Source organism: Cololabis saira, chromosome 1 (assembly GCF_033807715.1).
Source record: "Cololabis saira isolate AMF1-May2022 chromosome 1, fColSai1.1, whole genome shotgun sequence".
In the NCBI taxonomy this organism is placed as follows: Eukaryota; Metazoa; Chordata; class Actinopteri; order Beloniformes; family Belonidae; genus Cololabis; species Cololabis saira.
In genome coordinates, this window is record NC_084587.1 from 10,766,929 (window position 1) to 10,788,664 (window position 21,736).

The 21,736-nt window shown below is 38.2% G+C and overlaps 2 protein-coding genes across 3 annotated transcripts; one reads left to right on the top strand and one right to left on the bottom strand.

Annotated features, from left to right (window-relative positions):
• Window positions 1-6,997: 6,997 nt before the first annotated feature.
• On the top strand, window positions 6,998-8,788 carry LOC133458688 (extracellular superoxide dismutase [Cu-Zn]-like). Its single transcript, XM_061738895.1, has 2 exons — window positions 6,998-7,098; window positions 7,881-8,788. The coding sequence occupies exons 1-2, from the start codon at window positions 7,085-7,087 to the stop codon at window positions 8,506-8,508; spliced, it is 642 nt and encodes a 213-aa protein (XP_061594879.1). The 5' UTR covers window positions 6,998-7,084; the 3' UTR covers window positions 8,509-8,788.
• A 76-nt stretch (window positions 8,789-8,864) lies between these two features.
• Window positions 8,865-20,603, bottom strand: LOC133458584 (coiled-coil domain-containing protein 149-like). 2 transcript variants are annotated; one of them, XM_061738676.1, is made up of 13 exons: window positions 20,413-20,603; window positions 17,233-17,394; window positions 17,067-17,105; window positions 16,634-16,741; window positions 16,339-16,455; window positions 14,611-14,783; window positions 13,137-13,209; window positions 12,957-13,041; window positions 12,667-12,814; window positions 12,466-12,542; window positions 12,305-12,340; window positions 12,087-12,152; window positions 8,865-10,968 (listed from the first exon to the last, which is right to left on the bottom strand). In XM_061738676.1, the coding sequence occupies exons 1-13, from the start codon at window positions 20,464-20,466 to the stop codon at window positions 10,481-10,483; spliced, it is 1,626 nt and encodes a 541-aa protein (XP_061594660.1). In that variant the 5' UTR covers window positions 20,467-20,603; the 3' UTR covers window positions 8,865-10,480. The 2 variants fall into 2 exon arrangements, with proteins under 2 accessions (XP_061594660.1, XP_061594753.1); XM_061738769.1 differs by lacking the exon at window positions 12,305-12,340.
• Window positions 20,604-21,736: the final 1,133 nt, after the last annotated feature.

Genomic DNA, 21,736 nt, shown 5'->3' on the forward strand with positions numbered 1-21,736 from the left:
TTGGCTGCTTGAATGACGTTTAGCAGGGGAGGGAACAAAACCTCGCTCCGGCCAGAGCAGCCGGCTGCGTACACAAAGCGTGTCCCATGCGAGAAGCTTCTTGACAAAATAAATTCCATTGCTTTATTTCTTTTGTATTGGACTGTCCTAACTGACCGCGAGTTTAACGGTTTCAGTGTGGACAGAGCGCGTCCGATGTCACGCAGCTCGACGCGATAGTCGGACGCTCTCATGCAGTTACACGGTGGAAACGGATCTTAAAGCCTGATTTACGGTTCTGTGTTAAATCGACGCGTATCCTACGCCGTAGGCTCTGCGTTGGTGTAACGCAGAACCATAAATCAGCCTTTAGTCACCTCGTCTTCACACAGGAAGATTTAATTGAATTCTAAACAGTTACACCACAGTTATTTACTCAGATTCCTCATCATTTCATATGTTACAAGAAATCAAAACACTGAATTTTCACAAATGGCAACTTTATTGTTAAAAAAATAACATAAGTTGTATAAATAACATGTATGCACTATTGCTGGCTCAAGGAAGGGCCGTGCATCTTCTGAAGGTGTCGTTGAACAGCTTCAGGTGCGTTGCTTGGAAGATCTGAAACCATGAACAGAAGAAAAAGGTATTACGGTACTAATAGAGCTCTATTAGGGAACACTGGAGCCACCGGGGCCCGGGACTCCTCACCGGTCCGGTCCGGTGTGTGGCCTCTGGTGCTCCGGAGCTAAGCTAAATACTTAGCCCATGCAAAGATCATACTTGTAGACAAATATAAATAACATAAAAAAAATAACGTCACTTACCGCTGACTCGTGTGCAGTTGCCGGGTCCGGGCTGTGGGAACTGATCCTTTTATGAGGGTAAATGTCGATGCTAAACCTCATTTTTACTGTCCCCTCGTTGTTCAAACAGCCACCGCTTCTAAACAATGGCGGAGCTCCAGCCTAACAGTCTTTCTTCATTCTCCAGTGGATCTGCTGCTCACTGCCAACCACCCGAAGACCCACACTCTGTTTTTCCAGAGACTAAGTCACCTGAACCTGCGTTTTCTGCCCTCAACGTCCATTTTGACCAATATGAATACATTTTTATTCTTACAATATCCTGAGCGTCCGTCTCTCTGTGGGTCCAGTTTGCTGACCTGGGGTCCGTTTCACAAAGCAGGTTTAGTGAAAACTCTGAGTCTGTTAACCCTGAAATGAGGGAAACTCTGAGTTTTCCGTTTCACAAAGGGAGGTAACTCAAACCAGAGAAAGAGAGGTAACTCTAGCCCGTTTCACAAAGAGAGGTAACTTAAGCTCTCGGTCAGTTACCGTAGTAACGTAGTAATCTCTGAACCTAACCTGGTCGGGACCAGGTTTATATCAATGAACCTGGAGTTTCTCTGCGTCTCCGCCTCTTTCAGAGCCGCACGCACATTTGATTTCCTCATTCATTCAGTCAGCAGGCGAGTTTTGGCGAAGTTCTGCCGTCTGTCATTAAAAACAGAGTCAGTATATATATTAGAAGTCCATTGTCACGAACACGGCATGTCCTTTTGATGAAGACACAATTGATGAAGGTGCAGAATTAATGCGCAGAGAATTAAATATTCGTCGGGAGATGGTTATCAGACATACATGTACATTATACATAGTCTCATTACAGGCAAAGCAATATATGTTAATCCTTTATTTGTTATAATTTTGATGATTGAATTGTTTAATGATTTCATAATATATTCTAATTTTTTGAGATTTTTTATTTGGGGTTTTCATAAACTGTGAACCATAATCATCAAAATTATAACAAATAAAGGCTTGAAATATCTCACTTTGCATGTAGTGGGAAATTTGTTTCAACTTAAGTTGAATTAACTACGAATGAAGTTTTGCAATATATTCACATTTTCCGACCTCCATCTGTATATTATTACATAAATAAATAAGAGCATAATATGTGTCTGTATTGGTTCAATACGGAATGCAACTTTTAATTCCCAATTACGGAACAATTCCGTATTTCAAGGGACAGGTGGCAAGCCTACATAAACTTGTCCAAGCCATAAAAGGAGCCCCACAGGATTGCAGGTGAATGATGTAGAGATCTGTTACAGTAAATTAATTTTATATTATATTCTGTGCTGCGGTGTTACTCTTTTTTCGAAAAACATGTTCAAATTCGCCGTATGCGCGCATTAAAACCTCTAATTCCATTCGGGTGAACACGGCGTGAAGTATGTGGATCTGTGGATCTTCAGATGCAAACTAATGTTTCCTCAAAGGGATTTTGTAAATTGAAATGTTAAATAAAGTTTAAAAAAAGAAAAAGAAAAAGTAAGTGGATCTTTTGTTGTCGCCGGTTGCCATGGTGGATTGTCGAATCGGGGCTCAATTGATGCTGGCTTTTTATAGTTGTGGCGCACGCGCTTAACTCCAGGTGAAACTACTTAGAGTTGAGTAAATTAACACAAATCCGCTGTTCTGGAACCGAAAACTCAGAGTAGATCAACTAAGAGTTCAGGATTAGACTCAGAGTTTGTTGAAGCTGCTTTGTGAAATGGACCCCAGACGTGCGTCTGCATTCTGGAGGAGGTCCAGGGTCCTGATGGCCAGTCAGGATTTCAGCATGTCATGGCAGGTGGGCAGATGGAAGATGGTGGAAGCCAGGAGTCTCCAGGGGCTCGGAGAGAGAAGGGTAGACAGACTCATCGCGTCAACAGAGAGTCGTCTACCCATTGATGACTGTATGTGACTAGAGATTTGTTTAATTTCACTGTGATCACATGATTGTAACATGCTCATCCTGCCATTATTGTCTGATCACTGATAAATACTTGATTGAGACATCACTGTTTTCTGCTCGTTTCCAGTCTAAACTGTATGATGGCAGCCAAAATGATCGTAAGTTGTGTGGGCTCAGTGAGCGAAGGTAAGATGGCGACGAGCGGCGAGTCGTCTACCCGTCCAGACACCAGAACAGACGGTCCAAGGGTTCAAGGCAGCAAAGGGGGAAGAACACTTCCTGTCCTAGGAAAGAAAGTCTCCAGCAGTGAGTTTCATTTCAAACAGATCTGGTCCTCCTTTTGCCCGCTGCGGTATTTTAACAGCGTCTCACCTCCACTGTCTTCCAGCTGCCTACTCCGACTCAACTCCTGCAGACGGGCCAGATGCAGCCGCCTGGTGGAGGCCGTTTGCAGCAGCTCTGCCGTCTCCATCCTGCCGCCACATGCGTGGGAGGATCATGAAGACCCGCTCGTCCCTCATCATCCCTCATATATATATATATATATATATATATATATATATATATATATATATATATATATATATATATATATATATATTGATGTTGATATTGATGTTTTTTTGTGTTTACTATTTTTTCTCTTATACATTACTCATTTTTCTACATTTTATATTGCTCTTTTTTATTATTTAGCTATTTATTGGTTATTTCTATTTTAATTTTTTGTATAAACCGTTGAGCGTGTGTGTGTTTGGCTGCTGCACGATTGAATTTCTCCTCTGGGAGATCAATAAAGTCTTCTATTCTATTCTATTCTATTCTATGTTTAAAGCATCACAGCTCATTGAATCAGGACCCCTGTAATATGACATGTATTGAATCAAAATATTGCTGCCAATACACAGCACATACAGTATGACACTATTTAGTTCCCACCCTCAGTGCAAGGGGAACATCTCTGAGTTTTCTCTGACTTTCTTGACCAAATCCCATATCCAGCAAATAAAGTAATAATTAATGTTTTGCTTAAAGGTATAGTTGGTCACACACTCCTCAGCAGAAATGTTTCTACAAAAAGGCAAGATATAAATCTACACTTTTTACACAGAATGGAGAAAACACAATAGGTTTCGAAATATCTAGCTCCCATTGGTCGTTTATATCCTTGAAAGAAAATAGAGGTTATAGTAGGCTACGTGAAAAGGAGTTATTTGTATCTGCACTCGATTGCTGTTCCTCCGGAAGACCCGGATGTCTGGCACAGTAAAATTGAAATTGAATTGCAAGAACTGAATTTGAATTGTGAGAACTGAATGTAGATTCACTTTTTCAATGCAATGATTCAAATAAAAAAATACAAATTCAAATTATGTGATTCAGATTCAGTTTTTTATGCAATTATTCAAGTTGAGCAATTCAAATTCAAATATAAATTATTCAAATTCAGTTTCTAGTCGCACATATTTCTGCCCATAAATACCATATGTGCAATATCTGTCTGTCTACCTCTCACACATTTTACCTGCTTTTGTTTTTTGCACTGTTCTCTTTCTCTCGCACTACTTCTACTTCCATTGCAATGTACTGTAAATATTGTTTATATCTCGTAATTATATATATTTTCTACTTTTTTACTTTTACTTACCCCTCCCCTGCATGTGTGTTAAGTGTACTGCTGCTAAGTGAGTTTCCCCATTGAGGGAAGAAATATATTGTTTATCTTATCTTATTTTATTGTTTTTGTTATTGTTCGTTAGTAACAAGAAGTTTCCTCTTCTCTGCAGACTTTTGCTTTATGCTGATAAACAGGAAACTTCTTGTGCAGCACGTTTTAATCACTTAACTCACCATTGTTTTATCAGTGTGTCACAGGCGTAAGCAAATTATCATACGTTCTGTTAATAGCGAGCATGATAACTTACTACTTATTTACAATAATTCCAACAAGTGCACTAACAAAAGTGCAAACAGAAAGTCTGTAGAAAACTTTTAAACATATTTGTGCCACAAATGCCATGAATATAATAACTTTATAAATAACTTATGAACTCAACAGTTCAATGCCATTTTCCATTGGCATTTTATGACTATTTTTTGACTCTTGCAGTAATACGGGACAAAGTGCGTCCCTTTTCAGCTCAATATGCGTACTTTAGTTTATAAATATGGGACGATTCCGTTTTTCAAGGGACGTTGACAACCCTAGTCATGACTGATTTGAGTTTGAGCTACCTCTCTGTGTTAACAAATTGTATTAACAAATCAGAATCAAAATAAACTCGTTCAGAAAATATTTTTTTTCCATTTATAGCTGTATCTTTTGGCTAGCCATTAACTAAGCCATTCTCACAAAGCAGCACAATGTAACTTTCAGCTTTTGTTGAGTTTGGCGGCTCCTTTGGACAAAAGCGGTAGTGCTTTACCAGAAAGAACACTACGTTTCCCATGAGCACCAGCGCGTACTGCCGGAAAACTCCCGTCCCCGTCGCGTGCATTTGATAATGCGCTCTGGTTTTGTTCTACGGCACCTTTTTCCTGTCACGCTTTTTAGAGGGACTTCGTCATAAATTAGTAGTCCAACATACTTACTTACTTACTGTAGTCTTTTAGTGTGGAAGGGTTCCTACCATGCTCCTCAAAGTTACATAGTGCCAGTGGAGGCGATACAGACCCCTCAGACCATGACAGAGGTTCATTAAACCTGTTGGAAGTTGATGTACCATCACAATGACTCTGGAAATATATTAAGGTGGAAAAGTTACATAGTGCTGCTTTAAACAGCTGTATTAATTGGACTACTTTGGAACAAGTTGAACTGTATTATTGAAGTGCTTTGACATGACATTTCTCACAATTTGGCATTATATAAATAAACCTAAATTGAATTAAGGAAAATTCTAATAACAATGCTACACTACTATGTTATTCATATATTAATGAATAAATTGCTTTCTAGAAATGATTAAACCATTATATTATTAATTTGGGATAATAATACAAAAATATTATTAAACCATTATTAAAAACACTTTTCAGAAAACTTACGGGTTTATCCAGTAATCTTTATAGCCTACGATATCATCTGACACAGAGATGGTTTTCCTGCCTTCAAGACTAAGCTGGTTTTGCATGAACTTGTCAGGCTGTTTTGCTTGGCAGGTCTGATGAAACCACAAGCAGTTTTGAGACACTCAAACAAAATCCATGAGTTTGAGTTTGATTTACATACCCGTAGGCGGTGGTAATTTTATTTAATGTTATTTTAAATTTATTTTTGTTGTTTTTATTCACTTAGTTGTTTTTTTTTATTATTAATGTACGTTATTTGTGAAAGGGGCAGATCAGATAAGATTCTTCTTCTTTCTGCTCCCTTTTCATTCATAAGTTAGGAAGATTTGTATTTGTGTTTGTATTAAATTGTTTTGTTTTTTGAATGAAATAAAGAATAAAATGAAAAAAAAAATGAATGAATGAAATCCATGAACTTTTTAAAAAAATGCATAAACCTGTCAAAAAAAAGAAGACAGATGTGCATACTGTATGTCTTTGGAACAATATACAATACAGAACATAATGTGCACTTGTTGATAAAAACTGCACGTCAAACAAATCAGTCTCTAAAATGCTGTGGACACCCTTTGTGCTGCTTTATTCTTTTTTCTCATTCTGTTTCTATAACTGTATTTACCTTTGACTACTTTAAAGTCAATTTTTGAGTGGTTATTGAATTTCTAGTTTGACTTAACCTGGGTAAAGGTTATTATTTGGTCAACCAATTTGACATGTCATGTTTTTCTGTGTTTATTTTCCTCACGCGAAGTCCAATGTTCAGGGAAAGACTAATTTTGTCAGTTACAAAACAAATTCAACAGATATTAAGACTGTCATGACGGGTTAGACCCTGGGCAGGTCGCCAGTCAAGACATACATTCATTTGTGCTATGATAACAATTTGAGGTAACTCTGAAATTATAATGTAAGATTTTTACAGTTACTCAACACTAACGCCAGTAAGCTGCCTTCAGGGTCTCACAACAATAACGGAAAAATGGATGCTACTACCTAGGTGATGGTTATAGGTTAGGTTAAGCTTTTATTCAAATGCGGATTAATATCTTTGCAAGCTTATTGAACAAAAAACACGTGTTCCTGAAGTCCCGAGTGACCAAAATAAAAATAAAAAAAGATTATGAATTAAAATGGGCCAACCCACCGCAGGTAACGCCTACAGACACGCAGTCAAATTGTTCTGAAACAGTTGCACCGTGACTCTTCAGAGGATCAGTCCTGAACGGTTGTTCCACAGTAAAAACTCAACGTTTTAATCCCAGGTGCTTTCTTTATAGTAACCATGCGCCCATACGGGTAAGTGCATTTTGCTTATCAAAAATTCTTCAAGTTTTCATGCACAGTTCTGATAAGAAGTACAGTCTGTAGTCATCTTTTGTTAAGGAAGTGCATAGTTTTGAATTACTTGGTTATGGGTTATATATAGGCTACAGAAAGGTTTTTGTGATTAACTAGTGTGCCAAATCTCCCCAGTTTGCGTTTTTATCTTACAAAAACTTAATGTTTAGGACATCTTAGATAAGCAGCAAATAGCAGTCAGCAGATCCTCTATTCCAGCTTTGTGTCCCTGCTTTTTTATTTTTATTTTAATATATACATTTTATGAAAAAAAAAACGTTTTAACCTGCAAAAACATGGTTAATGTATTTGATTTGATTTGATTTGATCTTTATTCATCTTGAACAAAACAATAAAAAAAAAACACACCATACATCAACAACAATAATAAAGCACAACCAGTTTTGTTCAAGAAGGGACAGGAAGAACCAAATGCTTATCTAGTCCGGCCCCTTCTTGCAATATAAGAATATCCGATATATAAAAGAATAATAAGCTTAGAGAAAGAATGTAGCTTAGAAAAATGGAGTGAAATCCTGGTAAAATAAGCCCCTCCTCCCTCAGTGATATAATATCCTCCCAGCAGGGCTGCAGGACAACACAGTACTAACAAAACACTTTTCCAATGTGTTGTTCTTACACTTATGTGAAGTCTTCAAAATGTCTCAGAATTTCTGTTTCAGGATGGTTTATGCAGCTTGTTTGATACTAATTGTTCTGCTGATTCCTGTATGTTTCAGTGTAGTGAGCGTACTGGAGACAGCTCTGTTGGTTTTGCTGGCAGCCTGTCAACAATGTACCTCAACCTTCCTTCCACCAGAGTTCTCACAACACAATGGCACTCTGTATGCAACCTGCTTACTGAAACCCAGCACTGCGCTCCCGGAGGGCCTCCCCAAACTGTGCGGCGAGGTGCTGTTTAAGCAGGATCAAGCTCAGGGAAAACTCCAAATCCTTCTCCGGTTCCACGGCTTCCCAAAAGACGGTCATCCGGAGCCCAGAGCCGTGCACATCCACCAGTACGGAGACCTGAGCCAGGGATGTGACTCAACTGGTGGCCACTACAACCCGTTTGGTGTAAACCACCCTGACCACCCAGGGGACTTTGGTAACTTCGTGCCTCAGCAAGGAAAAGTCCATGCGTTGATTGACTCTGAGGCAACACTGTTTGGAGGTCTATCGGTGTTTGGTAGAGCTGTGGTGGTTCACGAAAAGATAGATGACTTGGGGCTCGGTGGCGACACCGGGAGCCTGCTGCACGGGAACGCAGGGCGAAGGCTCGCCTGCTGCACTATCGGGATCTCCTCCCCCCGTCTCTGGGATATAAAGTACAAGCAGTACCAGAGGCAGTCAGTATTATTCATATAGGAATTCCTGTCAAATTAAATCAATCAGTTCACATCTTGCAAAACTTTCCATAGTAAATACTTCCTCTTCTGGACATTTAACCTATTTAAAGCTGACATTCCCGTTAGTGTCAGTGCATTCTTTGTTAAAAATGATGACAAAAAGTTGACATAACATTAAAATAAAGACCGCCAACAAAGCATTTAAAATTATTTGCATGTCCTGCGGTGATTTTGTATAACTCCAGAGCATCATGTGTATGTTTTCTTATGTAGATGCAGTTTTCCATTAAAAAATACATCAATGACAAGTCTTGTTTGCTTTTTTTTCACCATACACAAAAGAGGATAAAGACATCAGCAATTTTTGTAAACGTTTAAGCATTTATTTTAAAATAAATATGTCAATGAATTAAGCTAAAGGAAATAAATAACCTTTTTAATCAAATAGTGTTTCGACACACACTGTTCAACATACATTTTTTTAAATCGTTTCCAGTGAAGTATAGTTTTCCAGACTGCAGCTTCTCTAGACAAACCACCAGAATGATTGACACATTTATCTATCTACTAATGCAGATTATTCTGATGTGCTTGTAAGGTTTTATAAAAATAAAACTGCTTCTTTGTTTCAACACTGTGCATAGCAGCTGGATGTGCATTTGTTGACACGGTAACTATCAAGATACAGTAAGTTTGTTTTTAACGTCACAGAGGCAGCACGTAGAAGTGGGAGGATGACGCAGAAAAACTGACAATCTGTTTTTAATTAGCGCCATCTTTAAGGAACATTCTGCAGTTAAGATAAGCTTGGCTCCATCATTACATGGTTAGGTGTGTAAATCTTCATCAGGGACATAAAAGGACATGAACTGAAGCAGTTTTGTGTGAGGAAAATATGTGCTTACAAAAAAATTGAAAATGATGTCAGCACTCGGGTAAATTTTTAACCTTTAACAAGACATAAAAATGTCGTTACAAATGGAGTGTCTCAGAAAAACCAAGATAACAACCTTGAATTGTGTACAAAAAGTGCATAAAAAAAGACTTTTCATGCAGGCATCTCCGTTTGATTGCTGCCTGATTTCTTGGCCTCTGCTTCTAACAGTTGCCCTTTTTGTATAAATTATACATTTTTTGACAAAATAAAATGAACGGAGATGTCTGTACAGTGGTTTCTGTACGAATACAAAGTTAAGATAAATGTAATTTGTCTGTAGGTGCCCTCTCCGCACCGTCAGCTAAGTAGGGTGGCTTTTGAAAGTTTTGCCAGAGATTTAAATTGCAGTTTATTTTGCTGTAAGTGCTACACTTAATATTCCTTTTTGTTTCAAACACATATTTCATTCTCACTCAAAACTGATTCAGTTGACATCATTTTGGTCCCTAATGAAAAATTACACTCTTTACCATCTTATAACAAACTTTGGGTCGTTTAAATGCTGACATTTTCCTTTAATAGGCAGCGGGCAACAGGAACTGACCTTTGTCATCATTTCATTTCATTTGCGTGAAACAAAATTCATTTTCAATGTATAAATGTCTAATTACAGCAGCAGCAGAATTATAACATATCTTATGCTCTCCTTCACGATTAAGACCAAATTTAAGTTCCGGACCGGTTCTTGGTAATAACAATTTTAATGACTGCTAAACACTGAAACTGAATGTCAAAAGCATAAATACTTGATCTCTAAGACAGAAATTAGAGCCATAGCCCTTTTGTGCAATTTTTTAGACACGCACTAAAAAAAGAAATAAGTAAAAATAAGCCTGTGCTACAATGAAGCTGCTGCACGCGGACGCTGGAGGCAGCAGTTGTGTCAGTCGCACAAGTCCTTTGTTTAGGTGACGTTTTAAAGGTGGAAGTACATGAAAATATCAGAGAGCACATAAGAATAAGTTCCCTTTTGTTTGGTCACAGTTGCGTCTTTTTTTTCTTAAATGTTACGAGACAAGCGACTAGCTTCTGGAAGACTTTGCGTGTCCTGATTTCAGTCCATGTCCTCCTGCTCTTCAGAAACTGTTGTTGTGGAGACAATATTATCATCCGTTAGACAAGACTCAACAGTCTCAACAGCTTCCACCTCCCCGGGACATTCTTTTGGCTCTTCTTGTCCTCCTCTCATTGGCTCGGAGTCGTCTCCAAGTCGGCAGGTATCGGATGGTGACCGGGTTCCGCTCGGATCCAACGCTTCAGGAGCAGAGTCACTCAGATGCGCGTCTTCTGTTGGTAAAGCGGTACACGCCGTCGTGCTCTCTGGTCGATCACTTTCATGACCGTCTCTGCTTCTCGGCCTTCCGCTCGGAGGGCTGCTCGGCTCATCCTCGCTGGGCTGCTGTGAAGCGCTCTGGTGCGACGCTTCCACGTCGGACGATGTCGGAGCATCTTCTTGACAATCAGGAACTGCTGGTGTTTCGGCAACTTGGTTCAGAACTTCAGGACTGCTCTGCTGTGCGGACGGTTCAGAACCATCCAGACCTGCAAGAACCAACAGCAGACTGGCGTTACAGAAATAATGACTGCGTTTACATGCATCAATAACCCTTTTAAAACCCGAATATTGGCAATAACCCGAATTGGCACGGCCATGTAGCTGTGAGACTACACAACCAGCACTGCTCACAGTAGACCACATACATAACAACCTGACAATAAATGTACATACCGGAAAATAATGTGCAATATCATTCTCTGCAACGTGCAATTATGTAAATAACATCTGTAAATATCCATCTGTTATTTTTTTTATATACTAGTATTTCTTATTACTTATTTTTATTCTCCTTCTTCTTATTGTTATTATTGTATATACTGTTTATAGTGTTTTTATTATTATTGTGTGATATTGATGCCTCTTGTGTTTTGCACTATCCCCTTTGCTGCTGTAATCTGGAAATTTCCCCTCTGTGGGACTATTAAAGGATTTCTTATCTTATCTTTATCTTATCGTAAACACCAATAACCCCTTTGAATAACCCGAATTTGTTTTTAAAAACCCGAATATGACCCCTGGGTTACATTTAAAACCCGAATATTCGGTCATGTAAACGCCAAACGGAATATCCCATCAAACGGAACATGAATTTGTTTTCTGCGCATGTTCTGTTCACAAGGAATCCTGGACTTTTGAGTCCAGGAAGTTCTTATAAACACGGCGAAACGCAAGACCACGCCACACTTTTGGAGTGAGGAGGAGACTAATCACTTCATAAATGTAATGAAGGATATGAACATTTTGGCATTTGTAGACGGTAGAAAGTACCGGGATAGCCAGATTTACAAGAAGGTGAGTTAAAAGTTGCGCGAAGCAGCATTTGTTTTGAATTTTTGATACAGGAAGAAGAAGCGGAAATGACGGTAATTGCGTCATCACGTTCTCCGCACGTCACTGGTTTGATCCAGATATCCCGAATGATTAATCACCATGTCTACAGGGATAACCCTGTTTGCTCACGCATGGAAACGGAATATTCTGAATGTTTCAGTAACCGGAATATTAGCAATAACCTGAATTTTGACTGCATGTAAACGTAGTCATTGTCTCACGGAAAAAAGGTGGGTGACTGATGGATGTAATATTTCCACAGATAATTCACCTTCCTGTCCAGGAGAATCAGCCGCTTCAGCTTGTTGAGAGCGAGGGACCAGGAGATCTCTGCCTTCTGTGACCACAAGAACATGACATAATAGAAGATTTTATCCTCTCAGGTAAAAAACAATTCTTAAAAACTACAAAACTGAATGAATGTGAGAACATTCGAAGATGAAATTCAGAGTTCAGTTAGTAGACGGCATCATTATTAGAGAAACATACTTCCACAAAATCCCAGAGACACATTATAAGTCAGGCCTCCAGGTAGCAAGAAGAAAAAGAGCAGGAAAAGGAGAATAAATCATTGTAAACAGTGAACAGATCACAGGTTAGAGTTACATAATTATGTTCCTAATAGTACTTATTGAGAAACTTGAACCCACCTGGGAGTCTCCACAACCCCGACATCTCCAGTGTTTTCAGTTTGGTCTCCAGCTCTGCCACTCGAATACCGAGAATCCTCACAAAACAAAGAAAGAAAAGGAGATGACGGGAACAGTAACAAATACAACAGTTTCTGTTCAACACTTATTTGTGCAAATTGAGAGCTGATCTGAGCAAACTGAGACTGTGAAGAATAATACTTGTTGATTTGCCGTTGGTGTTGGATCACCATGTTCTTCTCGTGGATGGTTTCCAGCAGAGCGGTGGCCAGAGACTTGAGGTCGGAGATGGACTGAGGAGTCACCGGTAAGCTGCAGCCGTTTTCCTCCGACAGGAGCAGCTCCTTCACTGGAGTCACATCAGTGATTACAGTTAACAGTTAACCCGCAAAACACTGACAGGACATCTCAAGGGTTTTTGGTAAATCTGCATTTGAATTGAATCCATGCAAAGAGTGTAAAAAGTTAGTTAGTTGTGTTTGTTTTCTGACCTTGTTTAGCAGAAAGCACCCCAGTCAGAGCCCCGCTGTTGGGTTTGCCGCTGATTTTAGAGTTCTTCCTGCTCTCCAAAGCACTCTGAAATCATTTGTAGGCATTGCAACAATTAAAACACACATACAATGTATAAACTGGGATATACTGTATATGTAAACCAAACAGAATGCAGCTACCTTGTACTTCACCAGGTTGGTTTTCAGCAGGCTGACCTCATCTTGAAGCTGATTGAGCCGCTCATGCAAGTACCTGAGAGAAATGAAATCATTAAGCTGAGGACTATCTAAAAATGTGCTAATAGTATAGAAATGAACACCAAAGAAACCTGCAGACAACTGAACTGAACCACTGAAATTCACGTCATAATGTTGCACCCTCTAGTTCAGGGGTCGGCAACCCGCGGCTCTAGAGCCGCATGAGGCTCTAGAGCCGCATGAGGCTCTTTAGCGCTGCACTAGTGGCTCCCTGGAGCTTTTTCAAAATAGTTTGACCTTTTTTTTTCCTTTTTTCTTTTTTTTACTTTTTTTCTTCTTTTTTTCTATTTTTCTTTTTAAAATTGTTTTCCCTTTTTTTCTTCTTTTTTCTTTTTTTTAAATTTTTTTTCTTTTTTTCTTCTTTTTCTTCTTCCTTTTTAATCTCAAAATTTATTTTTTCTCCAAATTTTGACTTTTTTCTCATCATTTCGACTTTTTTCTCGAGATTGTACTTCAACATTAATCTGGGCGGCAGTAGCTCAGGTGGTAGAGCGGGTCGTCCAATGATCCGAAGGTCGGCGGTTCGAATCCCGCTCTGTCCCAGTTTGCTGTCGTAGTGTCCTTGGGCAAGACACCTTACCCACCTTGCCCTGTGTGAATGTGTATGAATGTGTATGAATGTGTATGAATGTTGGTGGTGGTCGGAGGGGCCGTTAGGCGCGATATGGCAGCCACGCTTCTGTCAGTCTGCCCCAGGGCAGCTGTGGCTACAATGTAGCTTACCACCACCAGAGAGAATGTGTATGAATGAATAATGATTTCTGTAAAGCGCTCTGGGTGCCTTGAAGGGCGCTATATAAAATCCAAGTCATTATTATTATTATTATTATTATAATCTCGACATTCTGACTTTTTTCTCAAAATTTTGACTTTTTTCTCAAAGTACATGATGAAAAAAAAATCTTCCCCCGGTTATAACTAATATAGAAACATGCAGCATGTGTTGCCTTCATTCTAAGGCTTATCAGAGACTTCTCATTTTTTGCGGCTCCAGACATATTTGTTTTTTTGTTTTTGGTCCAATATGGCTCTTTCAACATTTTGGGTTGCCGACCCCTGCTCTAGTTTAAAGCAGGGGTGGGTAATCCTGCTCCTCGAGTGCCACTGTCTTACATGTTTTAGATGTTTCCTTGAATCAACACGCGTGATTCAAATGAATAGTCATCACCAGCTCGTCATCAAGGTTTGTATAACTCTGTAAACAACATGGTCATCTGTATCAGGGTGTGCTGAAGCAGGGAAACATGTAAAACATGCAGGACAGTGGCACTAACTCTGGCTTATGGCCATCTACAAACTAATAACGGAGAAACAGGAAGCAGGACTTCAGTTAAAATAATAATTATTCCAACAATAATCCACAAAGGAACTACTGAAGTACAAATGTAAAATAAACCTGTTTTCCACACAGAGTGCATCTATGTCTAGAATCCGAATCTCTTCGTTGCCCACGATGTGATTCATTTCCACGTTGAGCCGGTGAGCCTTCTGCTGAAAGACGTCCCGCTCTGCTCGAACGTCCTGCAGCTCGTCCGTGAGCGACTTCACGCTGTGTTCCAGCACCTCGTTCTGCAGCCAGACAACACCCGCCGAGTCGTTATGAAAAGTGTGAATCCTTCAACTGAAACAGAGAATCTATTGCTGGTTTATTTGTTAGATATTTTACTTTCTGAAATTCGATTCGTGACCTGACTGTTTGGAGGTAACTATCACACAAATCCTCAAATTGTCTTTTCATTATAATACAGTTCTACATATTTAACATTGCCAAAATTTTGGTTTGATGAACATGAAAGTGGTTCTGAACAGATAACCTCTTATACTTACTTGTCAAGTAATGAGAAATATTAGGTAATTACTAGGTAGCTGAGACCTCAGAATGATGTTCATCAGTTAAAAAACAATGCAAATACGTTGAATATCTCTTCTTACACTGTCCCATCACAACATTGAAAAGAGAAACAAAAACAGGCTTGATTTTGTCATGAAAATCACTGGAGACAGAGTTTTGGACAGTATTGTCTAAGAACACAGTTCCCGGGATTCTTCTCAGGGTGGAAGTTAACTTATACTGAACTGAGGTAAAGTGGAAAAGTGTCCCGTGGTCACACAGATTGAAATTGAAATTTCTTTTGGAAAACTGAGGACGTTGTGTTCTCAGAACTAAACAGGTGAGAAAGCATCTCGGTTGTTATCAGCACTTACTTCACAAGCCTACAGCTGTAACGGTATGGGGGGGCTGTTTGTGTCCATAAAAGGGGCAGCTTCCTTTAGGGCAGGGGTCGGCAACCCAAAATGTTGAAAGAGCCATATGTTGAGAAAAAAGTGGAAATTTCGAGAAAAAAGTGGAAATGTCGGAAAAAAAAGTTGAATGGTTGAGAAAAAAGTCGAAATGTCAAGAAAAAAAGTCGAAATGTTGGGAGAAATGTCGAGAAAAAAGTCAAAATGTTGAGAAAAAAGTCGAAATGTCGAGGAAAAAGTCGAAATGTTGAGAAAAAAGTCGAAATGTTGTGGAAAAAGTCAAAATTTCGAGATAAAAGTCGAAATGTTGAGAAAAAAGTACAAATGTTGAGAAAAAAGTCAAAATGTCGAGAAAAAAGTAGAAATGTTGCAGGAAAAAGTCCAAATTTCGAGAAAAAAAGTGGAAATGTTGAGATTAAAAAGGAAAAAGGAAGAAAAAAAAAGAAAAAAGGAAAAAAAGAAGAAAAAAGAAAAAAGAGAAAAAGAAGAAAAAAAAGAAAAAAGAAAAAAAAGGAGAAAAAAAGAGAAAAAAGGAAAAAAAAGGTCAAACATTTTTAAAAAAGCTCCAGGGAGCCACTAGCGCGGCGCTAAAGATGCGGCTCTGGAGCCGCGGGTTGCCGACCCCTGCTTTAGGGTATCTACGGATCGTAAATGCCCCCAGTGGAAAAATACTGGTATGTTTTCGCTGTTTTATCTTGTGAATACAATAAGGGTTGATTCAACACATTTATATGTGTTTTTATTTATATTCTATCGTGTTCCAACTTGCATATTTAAACAGTCCTATCAAAGCTTACAGTAAAGTCATGAGGTCACAACAGACAGCAAAGAGACCTCTGAGAAACATCAGCTGGATAATCGAAATAGAGACTTGGGTCCTCACTTGTTCTCCAGCTTGTTCCAGCTGTTTCACCAGATCTTCTCTCTCGTGTGCAGGAAAGTGTCGAACCCCAACCTCCTCATCTCCCAGCCTCTGTTTGGTGATGGTCATTCGTAGGAGCTTGAGGACAGATGGCGAAAGAATGATTCTGAGCATGACAACTGGGTACAAACATTATTTTTCTCTAATTATCTCATTACCGCACCCTCACAATAACACGGCTCACTTATTGTGCAGACAGTTTCTCGCTGTTGACGGTTTGGTGATGATGGTGATGATGAACAGTTTGATGTTCTACCTTGTTATCACCTTGAGCTTCGAGCAGCCGCTGCTTCAGCTCCTTGACCTCCTCAGAAAGCCGACCGCTCTTTTCTCTCGAGTCCCTCAGCAGCTGGGCTAAATTCACCTGAGTAAGACAAGAAAACAAACTCCACAGGTTAAACTGTCCGTCAAATCAGTTTATCTTCACATTCTGAACAGCACAAAAGAGTATTTCACATCTAAAATATGTGTACGAAGTAAAGAGACAGCATGACTCATCCGTGTCAAACACCGCCATCAGTCCTGTCTCATCCCTTCTGTATGTTTTTCTACACAGTGGTCTTTAAAGATCATCCATGTCAGCAAACACAAATATGCTGCACGTGCATGTTATTTTGCTTCTGTTGTGTGAAACACATCGTTCTTAAGCAGTTTTTTGCACAACCGACACAAGTAGGATGATTACTTACTTGATTCCTCTTCTCGGGAGGCAGAGACGGATCTCCATCCTGTTAATTACAGAGACAGAACATCATCATTTCTCCACAACACAATAACGGACGGCTCATGAACACTGTTCTCCAAGTGGCTGCAAATATTTACGTGGCTCTTTGAAAGCGTACAAGTTCAGCTTACAATGAGTTCTCTGTACTTCTTCTTGAGCGCTTGATGTCGCTCGCGGAGCTGGTTGGCCATCAGCTTGTACTGATCCCTCTCCTGCTGGCAGGTGTCCAGCTCTTTGGACAGGATCAGAAGAGCTTCTGTCTTGCTCTCCAACTTCCGCTTGCAAACCAGGAACTGCCAGATGTCAAAAGTATTCACATTCATTACTCAGGTAGAAGTATAGATACTAGAGTTTAAAAACACTCCTGTAGAAGTTGAAGTATCAACTCAAGTTTTTTACTCAAGTAAAAGTATAAAAGTACTGGTTTCAAAACTACTTAAAGTATAAAAGTAAAAGTAATGTAAGGGGGAAAAAAGCCATTAAGGACAAAAGCCATTGAAAATGAATGCATCTTAGTATAATGCAAATATATTAAAGAACCATATATGTGTACTATTGAGCATTAACATGTGTTTCAGAGAGCAGGAGATATGATGACTAGTTGCCTATAAGTATTGTAATGGTGCAAAAAGTCAAACTTCAGAGGCATGTTATCATTTATCCTAACCTTTATTGGAATGTACATCCAAGTTTAGTTGCAGGAATCTGAGGGAACGGATGTAAGAACAAAACTGGACAAGAACATCTGAAACAACCACAACCAAATTCACTCTATCCGGATGGAGCAATTTAACTGGATAGTTTGTTTTTAAGGCCGGAATTAAATAAAAATTTTAATTTAAAGTAACAAGGCTGTTTTTAAAATGTAAGGAGTAAAAAGTACAGATAATTGTGTGAAAATGTAAGGAGTAAAAGTAAAAAGTCGTCTGAAAAATAATTACTCCAGTGAAGTATAGATAACCAAAATTTCTACTTAAGTAAGGTAACGAAGTATTTGTACTTCGTTACTTGACACCTCTGGGAACTGCTCATGAGAACGAATGTTAAAAGGTCATTGTTATACTTTGTAAAAAATGAATTACATATTATAATTCAGCAGTTAGGACTATATGATACAAACAACTATCTCTTTACCAGGCATTCATATTGTTAGTGCCACCTGTTCTGGCTCCAACCATCTCCTATTTTTATCTTCTTTGTTTATAATTAACCATTTAATCAGCTAAATCAGAAAATAAAATAGGTAGTGTAAACTCCCAGAATGCCCTGGGTTGGACTGGTGACCTGTCCAGGGTGAATCCCTGCCTTTCACCAGAAGACTATTCATACTGCAGAAAAGAGCCATAAGGATAGTTCATAATGCTGGTTTTCGTGAACACACCAATTCATTATTTTTCAATTCTAAAATAATCAAATTTTTTGACATAGTGGAATTCCAAACAGCGCAATTCATGTATAAAGCTAGGAACAATTTATTACCATCTCACTTACAGGAAATGTTTTATGACAGAGGGGGGAGATATAATTTAAGGGGTATTTCAAATTTTAGGACTCGCAGAACATGAACAACAATGAAAAGATTTTCAATATCAGTCAGTGGAGTTAAACTATGGAACAGAATGGATTCAGAATTAAAACAATGTCCAAACATTAACCAGTTTAAAAACAAATATAAAAACATGATTCACGAGGTACAGAGAGGACGGGGTTTAGCGGCCTCTAGGGGCCTGCAGATGTATGTATGGGTTTATGTGTATGTATATGTGTATTACATGTGTGTGAATACGTGTGTAAGTAGATATATACATAGATATAGAGCAGATGTTAATATAGAGATAGTATGGTATAAATATGTATATTTATATAAATATTTATATGGGCATGTGTGTACAAATATATAGAAATACTCAACTATGTGTATAGGTAAGTGTGTGAGTATAATTATAGTATAGTTATTATAAATACATGTTAATAAATGATTAGTGAATGGGGTTAGGATTAAATAAATGTACACTTCTTCCTACTCATTTTTGCACATGTAAATTAAGATATTAAGTGTTAAAGTATGAAATTCTTTGTTTTGTTGTTTTGTTTTCTTATCTTCTCTTTAACTGTTGTTTTTAACATGTACAAAATTAAATTAAATCAAATCAAAAGAGCGCTGGGATAAACTCCAGCAGACCCCAAACACCCTAAATAGGGATGAGTGGACGGATGGATTATAGGGGTGGGTGGGCGTTAATAATATAATTATAATAATCTGACACAAGGAAACTGTAATAATCTGTAATAGTCTGACACAAGGAAACTGTAATAATCTGACACAAGGAAACTGTAATAATCTGACACAAGGAAATTGTAATAATCCGACACAAGGAAACTGTAATAATCTGACACAAGGAAACTGTAATAATCTGACACAAGGAAACTGTAATAATCTGACACAAGGAAACTGTAATAATCTGACACAAGGAAACTGTAATAATCTGACCAAAGGAAACTGTAATAATCTGACACAAGGAAACTGTAATAATCTGACACAAGGAAACTGTAATAATCTGACACAAGGAAACTGTAATAATCCGACACAAGGAAATTGTAATAATCCGACACAAGGAAACTGTAATAATGTGTAATAATCTGCTTCCTCATGCATGAACAAGTTCAGAGAAACCGCATAGCTGAGATTCCAGCTGAGGTTTCACCACAACATTTCAACTGTTTCTGTTCAAATACGAAGCGCTTGTCATTGCCAAAATAGAGGGGGACGTGAATATTTCACAAGAACATTATACAGGACTGTCTCAGAAAATTAGAATATTGTGATAAAGTTCTTTATTTTCTGTAATGCAATTAAAAAAAACAAAAATGTCATACATTCTGGATTCATTACAAATCAACTGAAATATTGCAAGCCTTTTATTATTTTAATATTGCTGATTATGGTTTACAGTTTAAGATTAAGATTCCCAGAATATTATAATTTTTTGAGATAGGATATTTGAGTTTTCTTAAACTGTAAACCATAATCAGCAATATTAAAATAATAAAAGGCTTGCAATAATTCAGTTGATTTGTAATGAATCCAGAATGTATGACATTTTTGCATTACAGAAAATAAAGGACTAGAGTGTTTTAGTGGATATTTTCACTCTCTTTTCTCCGTCTTGTTTTGATTGTATAGGCTGATTTATGGTTCCGCGTTACACCAACGCAGAGCCAACGGCGTAGGTGCGCGTCGCCGCGTACCCTACGGTGTAGGCTCTGCGTCGATTTAACGCGGGACCATAAATCAGGTTCACGGCTCTCACCTCGCTGAGCAGCGCCTGCCAGTCGCTCTCGCTCCTCCTCCTGGACGGATCCATCTCACCTTGCAGCAGGTGTAAGGTTGAAGAAAACGCTAGTTGAGTTTCACCTAAGCATCACTGCGTTGCTGAATTTAGAGACATTTTAGATCACCGAAAACGCCAACACGGATTATCTGCTGGAGAAGTACGGAGAACATCACTTCCGCACACGTGACGTCGGTGTGACGTCACGACGCATTCACTGACGGTCGTTAAACAAACCCACCCTCTTCTCAAGCCTGATTTATGGTTCCGCGTTAAATCGACGGCGTTGATATTAGCTAATTTATTATTGACTCTTTCACTTTAGATTTTAATTTACATTGGGAAAATTTTGTTTTTGGTTTCCATTGTTACCCTAAGAAAGAAGGAAAATGTTACTTTTTGATAATTCTGTTTTTATTTCTTGCCAAATTTCATATTCATAAGAGTAAATGTTCAAAGAAAACCTCTTGCTTTTATGTTTTCCAGAAAGAAATGGAACTTTACTTAAAACTAATCACTAAATCAACAAATGAAAAGGCTTGTGTAATATGTATAATCTTCTTGAATAACGAACATCACCCCTGGCACATGTTCTGTATTCTATTTGTATACTGTTCCTGTATACTATTCTGTGATAATTCTTTTAAATAAAGTTTAGAAAAAAAAGGCAAGTTTATTTATATAGCACAATTCAACACAAGGTAATTCAAAGTGCTTTACATCAACATTAAAAGCGGCAAGACATAATTAGACAGTAAATAACAAATAAAATGAAATAAAATTATGAGAAAAGAAGGTAAAATAATAAAAAGCACAAGTTGCTGAAAACTAAGGGCAGTAGAGTACCGCAGGTACACATCTCATTCACGGTTTTCAGAAAGTATTTTGATTTAAGAGTACGCTTAAATAACAAATAAATGAAATAAAATGATAAGAAAAGAGGTAAAATAATAAAAAGCACAAGATGTTAAAAATAAGGGCAGTAGAGTACAGCAGGTAAGTATTTAATTTAGGAGTACGCTTCAGTAAACAGTATAGTATTTATTGGAATAAAGTGTGGCTTTCGCCATACAATTTCTTTTTGACCCATACAGTTAAGGGAATTTCATTGAGAATTCTGCACGAGGTTTTTTAACCACTATGATACCTACATAGACTTAAAAGTGATCACTTTTTGTGATGTCCACAGGGAAACAATTATACATTTATTTTGGTATTTATTGCCCATGTACAAAACGTCTCTGGACTAAACTTTCACGTTTTGTTATATTTTTTTTACTTTGGGAAAATGTTTTATTTGGTC